Source organism: Adiantum capillus-veneris, chromosome 8, assembly GCF_014529385.1.
Source record: "Adiantum capillus-veneris isolate H3 chromosome 8, ASM1452938v2, whole genome shotgun sequence".
NCBI lineage: Eukaryota > Viridiplantae > Streptophyta > Polypodiopsida > Polypodiales > Pteridaceae > Adiantum > Adiantum capillus-veneris.
Window position 1 is genome coordinate 87,721,870 of NC_140938.1, and position 20,293 is coordinate 87,742,162.

General features: G+C 43.2%; 1 protein-coding gene across 2 annotated transcripts in view; it reads right to left on the reverse strand.

The window, feature by feature from the left end:
- LOC147452510 (uncharacterized) overlaps window positions 1–14,617 on the reverse strand; it is a 29,119-nt gene extending 14,502 nt beyond the window's left edge. The window contains exons 1-2 of one of the 2 annotated variants that reach the window (XM_086518957.1): window positions 14,118–14,615; window positions 13,376–13,502 (exon numbers count right to left, since the gene is read on the reverse strand). In XM_086518957.1, the coding sequence (XP_086375083.1) occupies window positions 13,376–13,502; window positions 14,118–14,483 (493 nt within the window). In that variant the 5' untranslated portion in view covers window positions 14,484–14,615. Of the gene's footprint in view, window positions 1–13,375; window positions 13,503–14,117 lie in introns of both variants that reach the window. The other variant, XM_086518958.1, reaches the window with a different exon arrangement.
- Between the last annotated feature and the right edge of the window lie 5,676 nt (window positions 14,618–20,293).

Sequence of the window (20,293 nt, forward strand, 5' to 3'; positions counted from 1 at the left end):
CAATGCATTCCATGTGAGTCTCTTGAAACCTTTTAAAGGTGATGTGCCTGATGATGGGGAGCCTGATGAGCAATCCGAAGTGGAAGAAAACGAGGAGATCCTTGTTCCTGAACAGATTTTGGCACATAAGGACACAAAGAATAAAGGTAAAGTCCGAAGGCGGTTCTTGGTTAAATTCAAGAACTATCCTGCATTGGATGCGAAGTGGATGGAGAAGGAGGACCTAGCACATACTCCTCCGATTGTGAACCTTTACCTCGAAGCTTTTGGTTTAGCATAGTCTACTCCAAATGGAACCCAAAATTCAGCTTGGCCGGAGATCTGGTGCAAGGGGATGCACAAGAGGGGAGTTACTCCGTTCCTTTGTCAACAGATGCCTTAATTTTTGTATACTACAGTCATTGATGTCTCTTTGAGCTTCAGGGATACGGAGAACTGACAGTATTCTGCTGTATGACTTTATGAAATGGAATTCCTGAACATGAAACTGATTTGTTCTTGACTTGTTTTTAAGTGCAGGAACTGATAGACGAAATGACTGCAACATTTTGGTCTACTTGATCTCGAATAGACATGGTTGCAATAGGGGTTAGTCAATCGGACATCGATGAGACCCAGACTGGATCTAGATGCGATTGCTAGCTACATTGCCGATAAATCATGGTCTAAGATCCGAATGAATGTTGAATGTCATGTGATGTCCTGTGATGTCTAGTGATGTCCTGTGATGTCGTGTGATGTGACTGTCGATTGGTACATGTGCTAGATCTGTGTTCCTAGTACGTAGGTGCTAACAGTCAGTATCTGCTAAGACGGTTTATGGCCTCTGTCTGTTTTGCAAGCGTAATCGAGGGCGATTACAATGCTTTCAAGATGGGGGTATGTCACAAAGTGATGAGTGGCTGCCAGAGAAACCCTAATTCTACCAGAAACCCTAATTTCTGCCAAAAACCCTAATTGCAAAAACCCTAACCGTAGCGGCAGAAATGACACGTGGCAAATTGCGGCGCAAATTGCAGGATTCCGTACGGTAGCTTTTGGCAGTTTTGCTTTATTTTGCTCGACGCAATTGGAGAGAGAAAGAAAGCCCTTTTGCTTTATTTGATGAAGAGAGAGAGAGAGAGAGAGAGACTGTGGAAAAGCAGACAGTTTTTGCGCTTTTGATTTTCAGCTTTTGGGGCTCTGCTTTTAGCATCCCTTGTAACCATTAAATATGTGAGTAGGCCTCATAACTCAAAGCATCTGGACGCAGAGTCTGAGTGTGAGCGCCTGCCCGCACTCTTGTACTCTAAACTCAGATTAATACAAAAAGAAATACCGAAAGGGGTGCCAGTCTTTGGGGCCAATATCTCTAGGCACGGAACTCTGTCGGGCCAGTGTTGAATCAATTGTGAACTTGAATTGTTTTGAAGTGGTTATTTGGTGCTGTCGTGGTAGATTCTTGACTTGGACACTCCAAGACTGTTACAGGTTCCACCCTTCTTAAGCATGAAAGATAAGATTTTTGAAGGCCATGAGTACACGTGTCACAAAGTGATGATGTGGCAGACAGTAGAAACCCTAATTTCTGCCAGAAACCCTAAAATTCCTGCAAACCCTAATTTCTGAAAATCGCGGAGGCTGAAAAAAATAATAATAATTTTAATTTTAATGATGAGCGACGCAAATCATGCTTTTTCTCTATGCAATGAGAAAGAGAGAGAGAATGCTTTTGCTTTCAAGTTTTTGACTCTCTGTGAGAGAGAGAGCAGTTGCTTTTGATTTGAAGCTTTTGGGGCTCTGCTTTTTGGGCATCCCTTGTAACCTTTAAATTAGTGGTGAGGGCCTCACTTCTCAGAGCATCTCGACGCAGAGTCAGAGAGTGGATCCCGACCCACTCTCTTGTACTTTGAACTGATTAATATAAAAAGAAATATCGAAAGGGGCGCCAGTCTCTGGGGCCAATATCTCTAGGCACGGAACTCCGCCGGGCCAGTGCAAATCTATTGTGATCTGTGAATTGTTTTGGAAGTGGTTATTTGGTGTTGTCGCGGTTGATTCTTGACTTGGAGTGTCCAAGTCTGTTACGGTGGTATCAGAGCACGGCCGATTTCTCTTCTACGGGAAATCCGATCCCCGAAATTTTTTTCCGTGGCATCTATGGCTTAAGGCAGTGATCAGTCGACTCCCTCTGCATCTGGAGATGCGGGCAGGGATCACAACGAAGATTCCGGCACGGAGTATGGCCCGCCTAGGCCTACTCAGGCAGAGCAGCGAGAGATGGAGCATCGTCAATTGATTGATGATGCAATAAAGATGATGCTCAATTTTGCCAGAGACCCGAAGATGGCAAAATATATGAACTAGACCTCTTTGGAAGAGGTACAGACGGAGTGGCAGAGAACCACAACACCACTCCTGAAACCCACTCTCAAGAAACCTTCTGCCTCCAAGAAGTATACGGAGAAGGAACTGAAGAACGTGATTGATGCACGGATTGCTCAGCTTTTCGACGTGCAAAAGAAAGACAAAAAGCACGGCAAAAAGCAGAAGAAAGGCACTGACTTCCCGGGATATTTGGGTCGTCGGTCGACATTCAACAAGGCAAAGAAGCTGAAGAAGCGCGTCAAGTTTGAAGGCTTACCCAGTTCTTCTTCTTCTTCTTCTGACAGTTCTTCTAGCTCTTCAGACTCGAGCAAAGAAGACATAAAAAGCAAAAAGCGAAGCAAGAAACAACGCTTCGGAAAGGGCAAGAAAAAGGCAAGGAAGTCTAAGTCTCGCCCAGTGAGTGACACTTCTACAGAGGACTCGTCTACGGACAGTTCAGACTCTGACAACGGAAACTTTTATGCGAACAAGAAGAATTTTCACAAACCTAACCAGTATGACTTTCTCGAAGATAAAAGCAAGAAAGTCTCAGAGTTTAAGGAAGGTGGCCACTCGATTAAGTTTGATACTTTTTCAAGATACTCAGATGCTTCGAAGGCTTTGTCTTTTATACTGCAGTTTGACATCGCTTTCGCGGGAGGACGCTATTCAGAGCACTCCAAGATTCGGAAAGCTGCCTCTTACTTTAAGGGGAATGCTCGTACTTGGTGGTCCACGCTTCTTTTAAACAAGACTGCGCCAGTTACATGGCTGAAATTTAAGAAGCTTTTTATTTCTTCTTGGTTGACACAAGAATATGAACGAGATATACGAGCTGCTTGGAACCATCTTCGGATGACCAAGAAGGATACAATCAATGCTTACTGTGAAAGACTCTGGAGCTCTTTTCTACCCACCTCTTCATTCAAGAAGATCTCGTTCAGAGAACACATTGAGCGGTTTACCTTGGGTCTACCTACAGAGATCCGAGATCACTGCTTGGAACAGAAGTCAGCTTCTATCAGGAGTTGATGAGTCATGCGAAGCAGGGCTTTGCCATTCACTCTGGCAGTCTGACCTACCCCACAGATGAGGCCATGACACAACGAGCCGGGCAGACTTCTGGGAATGAAAGTAGAAAAAGAAAGAGCAGCCCAGAGAAAAAGGATGCACGACCCGGGCTTACTCCTCGGGAGCAGACTCGCTTCATCAGGGAGGGGAAGTGCTTTGGATGTGGGGAAACTGGACATATCTCCGTGAAGTGCCCTAAAAAGGCACAGAAAGAACAGAATGACAAGGACAACGAAAGGCCTAAGAGTTCGAGAGCAACTGAGGACCGTGTACGAAAAGGCAAGATGAAAACAGGACTGGTTCCAGATTGTGTGGATACTGATCCCGACACCATGGATGAGAGTACAGAACTTTGCCGAGCTTGGGGCAAAGTGAAAGATCAAGAGGCCCTAATTTTCTTTGATAGAGGAGCCAAGGCCAACTTCATTTCACCGGAATTGGCGAGGCGGCTCGAGATTACTCCCGATCGCATGGGACCACTTGGCAGAGGCAGTTCTAGCGGCACCCGGCAGGGACGTAGCCAGTACACCTGTCATTGGCAAACTTCGGTTGCATTGTCAGAGGTATTTGTCACAAAGTGATGATGTGGCGGACAGAAGAAACCCTAATTTCTGCCAAAAACCCTAAATTCCTACAAACCCTAATTTCTGCCAAAAACCCTAATTTCCAGAAATCGCGGAGGCTGGAAAAAAAAATTTAAAAGATGAGCGACGCGAGTTTTGCTTTTTTTATTAAAAAAGAGAAAAGACTCTCTAAGAGAGAGAGAGAGAATTGATGCTTTTTATTTTAAAAGCTTTTGGGGCTCTGCTTTTGGGCATCCCTTGTATCTTTAAATAAGTGGTGAGGGCTTCACTTCTCAGAGCATCTGGACGCAGAGTCTAGAGTGAAACCCTAGCCACTCTCTTGTACTTTGATCTGATTAATATAAAAAGAAATACTGAAAGGGGCGCCCGTCTTTGGGGCCAATATCCCTAGGCACGGAACTCCGCCAAGCGAGTGGAGTTCCGTGCCAGTGCAAATCTATTGTGATCTGTGAATTGTTTTGAAGTGGTTATTTGGTGCTGTCGCGGTTGATTCTTGACTTGGAGTGTCCAAGTCTGTTACAGTATTTGGGGCATGAGGACTTCTTCATAATGCCTTTGGTGTCACGTGACACATCCAACCCTATGTGTCCGTGGACAAGCTACACCATAACAGGGTTTCCGTCAAGTCCAGTCAGTCTAGATTAGAAGTGATCTGGCACTTTTGTGAGTCTATTCGTAGACCGTGCATGCCCAGTCGCTTAGTGTAGATGCATATCCTCCGGTTGCACACAGCATGATCATAAGCATTCCCATCAGAATCCATCAGAATCAGTTAGGGGAATTTTCGAGTGCATTTAGCCTATTTTCCCTATTTTTGACATTTTTCACTTATTATTTTTAAGTGACTTCCTAACAAAAGTAGGTAGGGCAATTTTGCTAAGTTTGTATATAAGCAAACCCAAGTTAGCACTAAATGGCAGAAGAGGCAGTAGCTCAACAGGCAACTTCTCAACAGAACCTTGGTGGATTCCCTCCAAGCCAGATCCCAAGCCTTGGCATTTTCTCCAAGCAGCAAATTCCTATCCCTAGCGTTTTCAACAACTTTCATTGCCAGAAAGCCAAGCCCCTTGACGTTCTTGCATCAGATCGTCGCCGGAAAGACCATCACATGCCTGGCGTTTTTCACATGCCCAGCGTTTTTGGAGATGCAAGATCAGCTAGCATTTTTGGTCAACCTCAGTCTCTAGCGTTTTGGATTTTCAGCAATAGAAAACTTGCTGATTCAGCTCACAAGAAGTAGCAGATTCAATCCGGTAAACACATCAGTTTTCAGCATTTAGGAACCTCGGTTTTCAGCCCTAAACCTGCAGATTTTCAGCAACAAAGACCCATAGAAAACAGCCCCCGAATTAGCGTTTTTGGACTAGTCGCAGATTTCAGCCCATAGAGTTTTTGGACAGCAGTAGAAAGATTGCAGATTTCAGCCCTTAGGTTGACTTCGTCATCGTCGACATAGCCTAGACTTGCATCAATCTCATGCATACCATTTGTACCAGATTGTGCAATCATAAGTAGACCACTCTCGCCGACGAGAGTGGGGCCTTTGGAGGAGGGTTTTACGTCTCTGGTGTCGTATTTCTCTTCTCTCTCTATCTCTCAGTCTCATACACTCGCACACAAAGTGTCCATTCACTTTGTTGTGATCATAGCACTTTCCATTAAGAACGGAAGGCTCTCCCTTCCATAAGAACTAAAAGGAACCTTGAGCACAATTCGGAGCACTCATCTTGAGCAAAGCGCAAACAATCATTCCACTGCACCTAACATTGGTATCAGAGCTTTGGCAGTGTTCTATATCACTCAAGGAAAGAACCACAAGAATCACAAGAAACTTTTTTTTGCTTGTTGCAATCGCACGAACCCAAGTTCGCTTGGGCGTGTCGATTCCTAATCGTGTTTTTGAAGAGTGACAAGAATCCCAGGAAAGAAAGGCTTGTCCAGCCTCCCCTTGTGCCTATTTTCACTCATTGAGAGCGGACCGTGCACTCAGCGGCCGGCCAATCGACGTGAGGTGGGAAAAAGCAACCTTGGTGTGAGCACAAGGCCGCCAAGGGGTGCGCCCGCGGAAAAGAGCAGAACTCGGGTGAAGAGAAGATCCTTCTCAAACACAGATTGCAAGCGAAAGAAAACCTCAAGAACCTCAAGAACCAAGACACCCAAGAACCCAAGTTCCTCGTGGACTTAAGAACCCAAGACCCCCAAGAACCCAAGTTCCTCGTGAACTTAAGAACCCACAAGAACCCCCGACTTTACAATGGTCATCACTCGAAGCGGAATGGATACTTTGCTTGGAGGTGATGAGCATGAGAGAGGCGAAGAAGAATTTTCCCCACCAGGAGGTTTTTCTGACCCTTCCCCATCTACGACAAGGATTGCACTAACTCCTATGGAGGAGTTGAAGCAGTTGTTTAAGGAAAGACAGTTAGAACGCGAAGAAAGAAAAGCAGAAAGAGAAGCAGAAAGAAAGGCCTACGAAGAACGAAGGGCAGACATAGATCATGAATACAAAGAAGAAATGGCAGCCATAGAGCGTCAGTACGACTTGGAAGAAAAAGAAAGTCAAGCCAAATTTGATCGCAAAAACAAAGCAAGACAAGCAGAATTTGATCGCAAGAACAAAGCCATGAAAAAAAAGAGCGACCAACACATGAAAGAATTCTTGCGACTCTTTTCTCAAGGTCAGGCACAGATGCAAGAGATTCGGGAAAAGGAGACTATCTCAGTCTCTTCTTCTCCAAAGCAAGACACACATGATTTGCATGATGATTTGGATGACAAAGATAAGCATGATGATTTGAATGATATTGCTAAGCATGATGATTTGGATGCAAATGACAAGCATGATGATTTGCATGATCAAGATGTGATTTCTCACAAGCATGATGATTTGCATGATCAAGATGTGATTTCTCACAAGCATGATGATTTGCATGAAAATGATGTGATTGTTCACAAGGATAATGTGTTAGTGGATGCTTTTTCTAGAGAAGCTAATCTCGTTGTAGATTCAATCAATCACGAAGAATCGACCTTGGCTTTCAAGTCGAGGTCCATAGATCCCCCACAAGAAGATTCGATAGATTCCGAAGAACCGATCTTGGCTTTCGAGTCGAGGTCCAAAGAACCCTCACAGGAAGTATTATGTGTTCGCATGATTGATACGCAAGCATTGTTCGAATGTTTCATTCGTGATCGTTTTCTGTATTTTAGTCAACATCTTTATGTGATCCCTTTTCCTAGGCATGACATATTGTACGTTGAGCACGTTTCACTCATGAATGAGCACGAATGTATGCAGATTTTTCATGAAAAGCTGAAAAGTATGTATGTAAGGAAGTCACATTCCATGTCTCTTCCTTGGCATGACACATTCGTAGAACGAGCACATGGAAGTATGAGCACCAAGCATGGGCATTTTCGTTCTGAATTGCCACAGTTGATCACTTTAGACAAAAGAGAAAGATTCGATCTCATTGTTTGCATATGTTTGGTGAACGGTTTATCACTTCGTCTCTATGTTCATCTACATTGCATACACACTCTGTGAGGAAGACAAGATTTTTTCCACTCACTTTACATGGAATGGGTATGTTCATGTTTTTGTGTTGGAAGTGGTTTCAAGAATTTTCAGCCATGGAGATTCTTGAAGAAGGAAGAAGCACGACTCTAGACGAAGTTGAAGCATCGAAGGAGACTCAGAAGACTTTGTCGCTTTCGGCGCGGCCCAAAGAAGCAAGCGTTGCAGACCTTTATGAAGTTCAAGTACCGCACGACCCACACATCAGAGTGGACCGACGAAGAGTCCCTTCCAGGATTCCAGATACTAATGGCGATCTCCCTCGACGCCATACAATTCGGTACCAGTACCTCACTTTGAAAAGGAGGGGATGTCACGTGACACGTCCAACCCTATGTGTCCGTGGACAAGCTACACCATAACAGGGTTTCCGTCAAGTCCAGTCAGTCTAGATTAGAAGTGATCTGGCACTTTTGTGAGTCTATTCGTAGACCGTGCATTCCCAGTCACTAGTGTAGATGCATATCCTTTGGTTGCACACAGCATGATCATAAGCATTCCCATCAGAATCAGTTAGGGGAATTTTCCAATGCATTTAGCCTATTTTTCCTATTTTTGACATTTTTCACTTATTATTTTTAAGTGACTTCCCAACAAAAGTAGGTAGGGCACTTTTGCTAAGTTTATATATAAGCAAACCCAAGTTAGCACTAAATGGCAGAAGAGGCAGCAAGAGCACCTTGCTCAACAGGCAACTTCTCAACAAAACCTTGGTGGATTCCCTCCAAGCCTCATCCCAAGCCTTGGCGTTTTCTCCAAGCAGCAAATTCCTATCCCTAGCGTTTTCAACAACTTTCATTGCCAGAAAGCCAAGCCCCTTGGCGTTTTTGCCTCAGATCGTCGTCGGAAAGACCATCACATGCCTGGCGTTTTTCACATGCCCAACGTTTTTGGAGATGCAAGATCAGCTAGCGTTTTTGGTCAACCTCAATCTCTAGCGTTTTGGATTTTCAGCAATAGAAAACTTGCTGATTCAGCCCACAAGAAGTAGCAAATTCAGCTCGGTAAAGACATCAGTTTTCAACATTTAGGAACCTCAGTTTTCAGCATTTAGGAACCTCAGTTTTCAACCCTAAACCTGCAGATTTTCAGCGACAAAGACCCATAGAAAACAGCCCCCGAATCAGCGTTTTTGGACTAGTCGTAGATTTCAGCCCAGAGCGTTTTTGGACAGCAATAGAAAGATTGCAGATTTCAGCCCTTAGGTCGACTTCATCATCCCCGTCGTCATCATCGGCATAGCCTAGACTTGCATCAGTCTCATGCATACCATTTGTACCAGATTGTGCAATCATAAGTAGACCACTCTCGCCGACGAGAGTGGGGCCTTCGGAGGAGGGTTTTACGTCTCTGGTGTCGTATTTCTCTTCTCTCTCTATCTCTCAATCTCATACACTCGCACGCACAGTGTCCATTCACTTTGTTGTGATCATAGCACTTTCCATTAAGAACGGAAGGCTCTCCCTTCCATAAGAACTAAAAGGAACCTTGAGCACAGTTCGGAGCACTCATCTTGAGCAAAGCGCAAACAATCATTCCGCTGCACCTAACATTTGGAGGGTTGTGATGTTCTCTTAGGGATTCCCTGGTACCACAAGAACAACGCCGTGGTCGATTATCGGGCGAGAAAGCGACTTTGATAAATAAAGGGCTTAGAGATTGTACTTGATGAACTTCAGTTTCTTACTCATTCTTTTGGGAGAGAACTGAACAATGGATATAGGTTGAATTTTTTTTTGACCTGATCAAAAGAACGCCAAGATTTTTCTCCACACTCATGCCGATTACTTTTCAGAAGGCATGAAGATCAAACCATTGATCTGATACCTGGAAGCACGCCACCAAATCGGCCACCTTACCGTGTGAGCCGAGTACAGAATGAAAAGATTATGAACCCAGTGAAAGACCTCTTGGAAAAAGGGTCTTGTCCAGCCTAGTACTTCACCGTATTGCTCTCCAGTGTTGTTGGTTTTGAAGAAAGACGGATCTTGGAGAATGTGCATCGATTATAGCACTCTCAACAAAATCACCATCAAGAACAGATTTCCGATTCCTAGGATCGATGATATACTCGACAGGTTACAGGGATCCTCGTGCTTTAGCAGGATTGACTTGAAGAGTGGATATCATCAGATCAGATAGCGCCAGGAGATGTCTACAAGACAGCTTTTCGGACGACTTTTGGGTTATTTGAGTTTTTGGTGATGCCTTTTGGCTTAACCAATGCTCCTACGACATTTAACCGGATGATGGACAGGATTATTCGAGAGTACAGGCTATTTGTTGGCACTTTCTTTGACGACATCATTGTTTTCTCCAAGAATGAGGCAGAACACAGAGATCATCTGCTTCAGGTCTTTCAGGCATTACGAGATCACAAGTTAGTGATTAATGCAAAGAAAAGTGAATTTTTCCTACCAGAGATACACTTTTTGGGACACTTTGTCTCAGCAACAGGAGTGCAAATGGATCCGGCCAAGATAGACACTATCTGTGATTGGCCCGATTTGAAGAATGTCCATGAAGTTGAAAGCTTCTTGGGACTGTGTTCGTACTACAGACGGTTCATTCGAAAGTTTGCAGAGGTTGCTTTCCCTTTGCATATCTTGATACAGAAAGGAGTCCCTTTCTTGTGGGGATCCACAGAGGTGACTGCCTTTCAGACATTGAAAGAGAAATTAACTACAGGACCAGATTTCACTTTGTCATACTTGCAAAAGTCATTTGAAGTATTTTGTGATGCTTATGGTCGTAGTCTGGGTGCGGTCTTGATGCAAGAAGGCCATGTCATTGCTTACGAGAGCCGATTGTTCTCTAGGCCGGAGATGACAGCACAGATTTATGAGAAAGAGCTTTTGGCGTTTATCCATGCTCTTACTCAGTGGCGGCATTACCTACTCGGAGCGGATTTTACTGTCTTTACAGACCATCAGAGTTTGCGCTACTTCTTGTCACAGAGCAGCTTTTGGAAAAGCAGATGCGGTGGGCGAACATCTTGTCACAGTTTCACTTCCAGATTGTCCATGAGCAAGGACAGAAGAATTTGGTGGCAGATGCTTTGTCTCGGAAGCCGTTGAATCTGGCTATTTCCGCGATACATCATAGGAGCTTCGAGGATATGGTCGATCAGTATGCCACAGATACAGATTTTGCAGATATTTTCACACGGATACGGGATGGGGAGAGAGTAGCTGGATGCTCCCTTCGGGAAGGCTACTTGATGAAAAAGACTATATTGTGCGTTACACAACCGTTGAGGGAAAAGGTTATGACTGAATGCCACTGTCCACCTTTTACGAGTCACCGCGGCATTGCTACCACCATGAAGGGGGTAGAGAGATACTTCTTTGGGCCGAGACTCAAAAAGGATGTGGAAGAGTTTGTGCGCAGTTGCTTAGTAAGCCAGAAGGTCAATTTTGACAGGCATAAGGCACAGGGATTGTTAAAGCCTTTACCCATACCCACCCGCCCCTGGAAAAGTATTGAAATGGATTTCATTTTCGATCTCCCGAGAACACAGAATGATCACGATGATTTTCCGATTACATGGCACGTCTGAGACAATTGTCTCCGACAAAGACCCCAGATTTATGAGTTTGTTTGGGAAGGCAATTTGGGAGAACATTGGCACGCAATTGCAGTTCTCGTCATCGTTCCACTTCCACACTGACGGGCAATTTGAGATTGCCAATTCAGTGATTTTAGATTTATTGAAGTCTTGTATCTCGGATCAGAAGACTCAATGGGAAAGAACTTACCTTTGGTGGAATTCGCCTACAATAACACGATACACTCTTCGACGGGGAAGACGCCATGTGAGATTGTTGACAGTGCTGCGAAGGTTCCATCCTTCCTTAGCACGAAAGATTAGATATTTGAAGCGGATGAATATTCGCGAGATCTGGATACGGCTTTTGCCAAGGTTCGCAAGACTTTGCAGAAGTCTCAAGAACGACAGAAAAAGGCAGCAGATCGCCATCGGCGCGACATGAAATTGAAGGAGGATGATTGGGTGCTCTTACGTTTTGAGAAGGCACGCCTACGAAAGAAAAAGGGAAAGGAGAGGCTTTTTCCAAAGCTTCGTATGCAATACTATGGCCCTTTCTAGATTACTGAAAAGATAATGATGTCTCCTTCCGATTGAAACTGCCAGATACTTGGAGGATTCACAATGCATTGCATGTGAGTCTCTTGAAACCTGTTAAGGGTGATGTGCCTGATGATGGGGAGCCTAATGAGCAACCCGAAGTGGAAGAAAACGAGGAGATCCTTGTTCCTGAACAAATTTTGGCACATAACGATACGAAGAAAGGTAAAGTCCAAAGGCGGCTCTTGGTTAAGTTCAAGAACTATCCTGCATTTGATGCGAAGTGGATGGAGGAGGCGGACCTAGCAGATACTCCTCAGATTGTGAAACTTTACCTCGACGTTTTGGTTTAGCATAGTCTACTCCAACGGAACCAAGAAATTCATCTTGGCCGAAGATCTCATGCAGTGGGATGCACAAGAGAGGAGTTACTCCGCTCCTTTGTCAACAGATGCCTTGATTTTGATACTAAAGTCATTGATGTCTCTTTATGCTTCAGGGATACTAAGAGCTGACAGTATTCTGCTAGATGACTTTATGAAATGGAATTCTTGATAATGATACTGATTTGTTTCTTCACTTCTTTTGAGTGCAGGAACTGATAGACGAAATGACTGCAGCATTTTGTTCTACTTGATCTCGAATAGACATGGTTGCAATAGGGGTTAGTCAATCGGACATCGATGAGGTCTCGATTGGACCTAGATGTGATTGCTACCTACATTGCCGATAAATCATGGTCTAAGATCCGAATGAATGTTGAATGTCATGTGATGTCTGGTGGTGTCCTGTGATGTCGTGTGATGTGACTGTCGATTTTGTACATGTGCTAGATGTGTGTTCCTAGTACGTAGGTACTAACAGTCAGTGTCTGCTAAGACGGTTTATGGCTTTGGTCAGTTTTGCATGCATAATCGCGGTCGATTACAATGCTTTCAAGAGGGGGGTATGTCACAAAGTGATGAGTGGCGGACAGCAGAAACCCTAATTTCCGAAAATCGCGGAGGCTGGAAAAAAAAAATTATTTTAATGATGAGCGACGCAAATCATGCTTTTTCTCTATGCAATGAGGAAGAGAGAGAGAATGCTTTTGCTTTCAAGTATTTGACTCTCTATGAGAGAGAGAACGCAGCTGCTTTTGATTTGAAGCTTTTGGGGCTCTGCTTTTGAGCATCCCTTGTAACCTTTAAATTAGTGGTGAGGGCCTCACTTCTCAAAGCATCTGGATGCAGAGTCTGAGAGTGGATTCTGACCCACTCTCTTGTACTTTGAACCAATTAATATAAAAAGAAATACCGAAAGGGCCAAGTTTTTCCCTTCTTCCTAGATAGGGGTGTCTAGAGAACTAGGAGGATTAGTACCGACAATTTTTGAGGGTCATCATAATGTTGCTCTTTGGAAATCCCTCTGATATATATCACAAGGACATATAGCCGGCGAAGAACGTAAAATGCACAAAAATTGCTTTGTTATGATTTTAGCTTTTGATGAATGGTTAGATTTCAGTCACTTGTCTTTCATTGGGTTTGTTCCATAGATATTCCAGATAGCTGGAGACACTCTTTAACATCAGCTGAAAAATATCAACAAAAAAAATGACACAAGTGTGACTTGAGAGAATTGCAACAAGGACTCTCTTGGACAGTAAAATCTTTCAATAAAAGAACCAAACACACACCATTGTCCTTTACGATGTTAAAAAAAAATTACCCTTTAAGATGCCAGCACAACCCTTGGCTCCTACAATCACAACTGGGCAATTTAACTTGAGTTTAATACCAGCAGGCACCCTGATGAATCGAAGATTTGTAATTCTACCAGAGCTATCAAAATTAACCTGCAAAAAAGAATGGTAGCTAAGAACATTGTAAGTAAAAACATGGCACCATAACTTCTTTCTTTTCTACGAGGCATTGAGCACATTTGCATTTTGATCACTCTGACAAAACTAGCAAGTAGGCAAAGACACCGAGTCAATCGCACGATAATGTCAACCAACTTAATGTCCCAACCTTGTATAGAGATATAAAAAAGGATTAAATGTTTCAGCTTTCGTTAGTTTTAGTCACTTAGAAGAAAACATTCATAGTATTGCAAACAGAAAGGGGTGCCAAAACTGTGACATAGTGAACTTAAAAAGGTCAAAGAATAATTTTTCCAATCATTGGTGATGCTTTAAAGACAATCCTATTCTTCAAAGTAGTAACAATTAGTAAGCTCTCATGGTTGAGGAAAGTGTGCGAAATCCATGTCTCCATGTGTAGGTATCAGCTGTTGTCATCTTCTTACCACAGAAAACATTTCACGTCTGGTAACCTTACACATACATGCATGCACAAGAAGGTACGAATGTACCTTAAACAAGTATCATGAGCAGGTAAAACCTACCCCATACAGTACAAGCTTTGTCCTTTAAAACAGAATTCCAATCTGAGGGCAAGTGAGAGCTTACCGTACGAGGCAGTACACGCTCTTCCAACGTCTCCACAAGTGGCTTTAAGCTGCTCGAGACGTGTAAGATGAAGACAGTGGACATGAATACATGGTGGCCCAGCTTTTTAAAGCAGAAGGAAACCTCCTCTTCTTTGAGAAAAACAAGCAAGCTGCTACTCGGGGCAATGGCACCACTTGTTTGGCTGGGCATGCCATCGCAAATAACAGCAGAGATAAGGCCACGCGCTCTGTGAGCTACTGCCCCTCCAGACCCTCGCTTGCGTCGCGCAATCGCCTGTAGCCTTGGCCTCCACTCTGCTGTAGAATGGCAGAAGCTACGGTGCCATGAGGGTAACTTCAAGGCCGCCCTGAGCCAGCTTTGCATGTCTCGCTCTCATTCGCATTGAAGCATTTGTGTGGGCCCGGTCGCTGGCAGGCCTGGCATGACCTCTGACACAGAGAGCGAGCGAGCTCCTGGCCTTGCAATGGTCTGTGCGTTCGATCTAATTTAACAATTCAAATTTTTAATCTAAAGAGGCTTGCCAAAAAAATTTATCTATACTGTCTATCTTCTATTACTCTTTATAATGCAGCTTGAAATTTTCAAGCTCAAAGAACCCCTCCACGTACTTATTTTTGGAAGCTATGAAACAACTTTCTTTTGTTTGGCTTTGAAAAGGTGTTGCACTCAAATTCCTTGCTAACATAAAAGACTAATCAATGCATCCCGGGATGATGCCTTGATGAGTGTGCATGTGACCAATCAAGCCTGTTGCTACGCCCTGGAAAGAGAGTACATTGCGCATGTGTGTGTGTGAGAGAGAGAGAGAGGGCATAATGCAACTACTCACAGGTTACATGATTGTCTGTGTGTGTGTGAGAGAGAGAGAGGGCATAATGCAGCTACTTACAGGTTACATGACTGTGTGTGTGTGTATGTGTGTGTGTGTGTGTGTGTGTGTGTGAGAGAGAGAGAGAGAGAGAGAGAGGTTAGGGCTTCGTCCAGCCTTGCTCAGGGGTCTTCTGAGAGTCCTAGAGTTAAGAAGGAGAGGTGGTTTGAAGGTGGACATGCGGACAAGGTTGCTCTCTCTCTCTCTCTCTCTCTCTCTCTCTCTCTCTCTCTCTCTCTCTCTCTCTCTCTCTCTCTCTCTCTCTCTCTCTCTCCTCTTCAAGGCACCAAATGCCCTGTTTGCATTGGACGAATCGGAGGTATCTCAACTGGGCGCAATCTGTAGATCTGCAAAATAGCCCTCTCCTAACTTCGTGTGTGCGTTGTTGCAGAGATTGCCTGCAATCAGTGTGCTACCTCTCATGTCTGCAGGTTACGGCAGGTTTTTGATAAATCAGCTTGACAATTGGTACATCAGTGTGCTACCTCTCATGTCTGCAGGTTACGGATGAGGTTTCTGAGCGCCTATTGAGGTAAATGATGTAGTGCATCTCTCTCTCTCTCTCTCTCTCTCTCTCTCTCTCTCTCTCTCTCTCTCTCTCTCTCTCTCTCTCTCTCTCTCTCTCTCTCTCTCTCTCTCTCTCTCTCTCTCTCTCTCTCTCTCTCTCTGTGCAGTTAAACGTCCAGGTGTGTGTGTGTGCGCAACTGCAAAAGGAGAATCTATACTCTTTCTATACTCACAGAGCGTCGTCGAGGTCCTCGATCTACTGAGTGGGTGCGTGTGTGAGCGACTAAGAAACAACACGACAAGATGTTGAATAGCAGGTCGAGTGCTTGCTAGAGAGAGAGAGAGAGAGAGAGAGAGAGGTGGGGAGAGACTCCTTGCCATTCCAGTCGGCAAGTGGGTAAGACACGAACATCACAAGCAACAAAGGCAACCGACGAAGACGAGCGGCAAAGACGAGGTGAAGGCAATCGGCAAGCGACTAGCGACGAGGTGAAGGCAAGTGGCAAGCGTGGGAGGCGGGACGAACAACAACCCTCAAGTAAGACTTTAAGGTTTTCTCGATGCATTATTTACGTTCGTGTTTCGTGTTTCGTGTTTGCGTTTGCTCTAAACCAGTCTTTTTGCCGTTGAAAAGGGCAAATAACCAAAACACCCCTCTGATTTGTGGAAATTCCCAAAATACCCCTGGGAGTGAGTGTGAATTTCTCCAAAAAATAGCTTTTCATAGGAAGACTAATTGTCTATCATACAAGACTAATTGAGTCATGATTGCCTTCTTCTGCTAGGTAGTTTGTGCCTTTTCAATTGTTAAGGTCAAAATGAAAAGTCATAATTGCCTTCTTCTGCAAGGTAGTAATTTGTGCCTTTTCATTTCTTAATTATGGTGTTCTTAAGGTTCAAAGACCCCTCTGATTTGATGAAATTTCCGAAATGCCCCTCAAATTTCCAAAACTCCCAAAATACCCCTGGTTATGAGAGTGAATTTCTCCCAAAATTACATGCTAAGCACTCAAAAAAGGATCTCAATTATCAAAAAGGAATTAAGACTAGGATGCAGGTCGAGTGCTTGAGAGAGAGAGAGAGGTGGGGAGGGACTTCGCGAGCGGCAAAGACAAAGGCAATTGGCAAGCAACTAGCGAAGGCAAGCGGCAAGCGATGGTGACAGGAGTGAGTGGATTTAGGGCGATGAACCCTCAAGTTAGATTTAAAGGTTTTCTCAATGATTTATATTTCTGTTTCGTGTTTGCGATTGCTCTAAACCGGTCTTTTTGCCATTGCATTTTCCTTTGGGTTTCGTGCGTGCGATCACCTTATGGTGTTCTTAAGGTCAACATGAAAAGGGAAAATTACCAAAACACCCCTCTAATTTGTGGAAATTCCAAAAATGCCCCTCAAATTTCCAAAATTTCCAAAATTCCCAAAATACCCCCGGTTGTGAGAGTGAATTTCTCCAAAAATTAGAAAATTTGTAGCTTTTCATAGGAAGACTAATTGTCTATCATACAAGATGCTAAAACTAGAATTTAAGTCATAATTGCCTTCTTCTGCAAGGTAATTTGTGCCGAATTACATGCTAAGCACTCAAAAATGGATCTCAATTGTCAAAAAGGAATTAAGACTAGGAAATCTTGAAGAAAATTTCCAAAATATCCCCAATATTTTGTCATAAATTCCCAAAATGTCCTTCAAATTTTCCAAAACCAAAATACCCTGGTTGAGAGAGTAAATTTCTCGAACGATTGTTTTTTTGTAGCTTTTCATAAGAAGACTAATTGTCTATCATACAAGATGCTAAAACTAGAATTTGAGTTGGTTATGTACGCTTTGGAGATTCGTTATTTTTAGACATAAAACCCTTCTTATGCAAGGTACTTTGTGTCAAATTACATACTAAGCACTCAAAAACGGATCTGAATTGTCAAAAAGGAATTAAGACTAGGAAATCTTGAAGAAAATTACCAAAATGAATACAAGGGTATTTTTTAAATTTGAGCGGTATTTTGGGAATTTCCACAAATTAGAGGGGTATTTTGGTAACTTTTCCGTATTAAAATTTGTTAAGCGGGAATACACTAAACCGATCTTTTAGGACGACAATGTTTTTTCCCAAAGCACTGATGACGAAGGACACAATGAAATAGGCCAACCATTTGCTATATTTGGAGATTTGTACATTAAAGAGTTTCATGGGTGCTATCACCTTTCGTGGGTGCTATCGCCTTGAGGTAAAATTTTAGAGGTGGATCTCGAAATTCATAGGTGGGAATTTCCACAAATTAGAGGGGTATTTTGGTAGTTTTCCCATATTAAAATTTGTTAGGCAAGAATACAGTAAACCGATCTTTCAGGGTGACAATGCTTTTTCTCAAAGCACTGATGACATAGGGCACAATAAATTAGGGCAAACCTCTCTACACCTTTGCACCATAGCCTTCGGGGCCATTTGGACTACTACACCTACGTTCTATCACGTTGCCATGATGTCTAAATTGATTATACATATTGCACTGCTAAAAGAGGCCCAATGGAACCTCATTTCAACATCTCTGAGCATCAGGCAAGTGCATGATTCACAATCGTGAGAAAAGCCGCTCTATATTTTAAAAAAACACATGAAACATGCAATTCCTAGCCTTATGAAGCATAGAGAGAGAGAGAGAAGAGGTCGAATGGAACCTCATCTCAACATCTCTTAACATCAAGCAAGTGCATGATTCACGCTCATGACAAAAGGGACTCTATATTTCTAAAAAACTACATGGAACATGCAATTCCTAGCCCTGTGAAGCAAAGGCAAAGAGAGAGAGAGAGAGAGAGAGAGAGAGAGAGAGGTGTGGAGCAATCAAGAAAATTTGTGCCAAAAACTAGCTTGAATATTTTCTTTTTTAAGGAAACCCAAGTAATTCCTCATACTACAGTCGCAAACATAGAGCTCATTACCTCATTTGCGTTATTCTAAGAAATATTGCATGAGACAAAGAAGGCCCCTTCACACGTCCACATGTCAATCAATTGGACTCTTCCTCTTAATCACAGGCAACATAGCTATCAAAAATGGAGAGGGAAATGGGAGAGCCAGTCTATTGCAACGGGGCAGGCAATTCTAATAACCAATCTACCAAACTTCAAGCTTCCTCTCCCACTTAATGTATGTAGCCATGATAAACACATTTTCTAGCACCATAGAGAGAGATAAAAGAGGCCAAATGTAACCTCATCTCAACATCCCCTACTATAAAAGTCTTTCTGTATTTCAAAAAAAAAACCACACGGCAGATCCAATTCCTAGCATTGTGAAGCATAGATAGAGAGAGAGAGAGAGAGAGAGAGAGAGAGAGAGAGGGGGGGGGGATATATATCTATATTTATATATATATATATATACACACACACACACACATACATATAGCTGTATATATAAATATGTGTGTGTGTGTGTGTGTGTGTCTATCTAGAGAGAGAGAGAGAGAGAGGCAGAGCGGTCAATAAAATTTGTGCCAAAAACTAACCCCAACATTTGCTATTTCAAAGGAAACCCAAGCGCTTCCTCATACTACAGTGGAAAACATAGAGCTCCTTACCTCATTTAGGTTGTCTGAGAAATATTGCATGAGACAAGCAAGACCCCTTGAAATTCTTGCTCTTAGCGTAGCAGTCAAAAATGGAGAGGGAGCTGGGAGAGCCAGTTTATTGCAACAGGTCAAGAAACTCTGATAACCAATCTACCAAACTTTAAGATTCCTCTTCTTCTTCATGTAGGTAGCCATGATGTATTGAGGGTATTTCATGCTTGCATTTGGTAGTAACTAAAATGATAAAACTTATGCACTCATTATGAGCTTAGTGTTTTCTCTGTTGCTTGACAGAAGCATTTATGAGGACAAATTCCTTTGTCTTTGTGAATCTCCAAGTCATTCCTCTCATGTGCGTGCATGCCAAAAGGTTGCACAAAATTATTGACGACAACTCACTATCCAACATACGGTATACTTGACAAGTAATGCCTTGCCATGCTTAACAAATGACCATGGTCGTGGTAGGAGTCCCTCCACATTTGTGGAGGGTTCTATCCATGGTGATGTTGCAATTCCACAAGTCCCTCTGCAAATAGTAATGCAAGGACAAGGACGAAGACAACACACTCTTTCATGTTTTGATGCGACAAGAAGATAATCGTCAACAACGGGCAAGGCAACGTACCTCCAACATAAAAGAGCAGTGCCATCAACATGACGGACACTTTCCCTCCCATAGATGCTCAATATGAGGAACAGGTCCCGTATGTTCATGACACCTTACTTGGAGGAATTGCTAGCATTCTACATGCTTATCCATGTATACGAACCCCTCCATGCTACCATTGATACATGTCTCATTGCCTACATATCATACGGAAACCATGTCCTCCTTCTGTGAGTTTTGTGGTGCACGTCTTGGGAAAATATTGTTGCAAAGGTGCGAAAGTATACCTCTTTCCTCTTGCAAGACCGCCAGATGTATTGGAGAGGCTACTCAATAACAGTGATGCTTTGAGTAGGTCCTTCAGAAGAAACATCAGGAGTTACAATAGTGTGATGGCATTTGCATCTCTTGGAGCTACCATTGATGAGACATTGATGGGTAGTTATGGTGCATATTGCTTTCATGTACATGGCGGTGTGTACCATCGAATTGGTTTTTTGCTACCACACGAAGTAGGGGTGCCAAAATTTGCAAAGATATATGTATATGATACTGAGCATGAGGTTCAGAATCGTATGAGTGCCTTGGATGGTTTGAATTTGTCCACTCTTGAAGC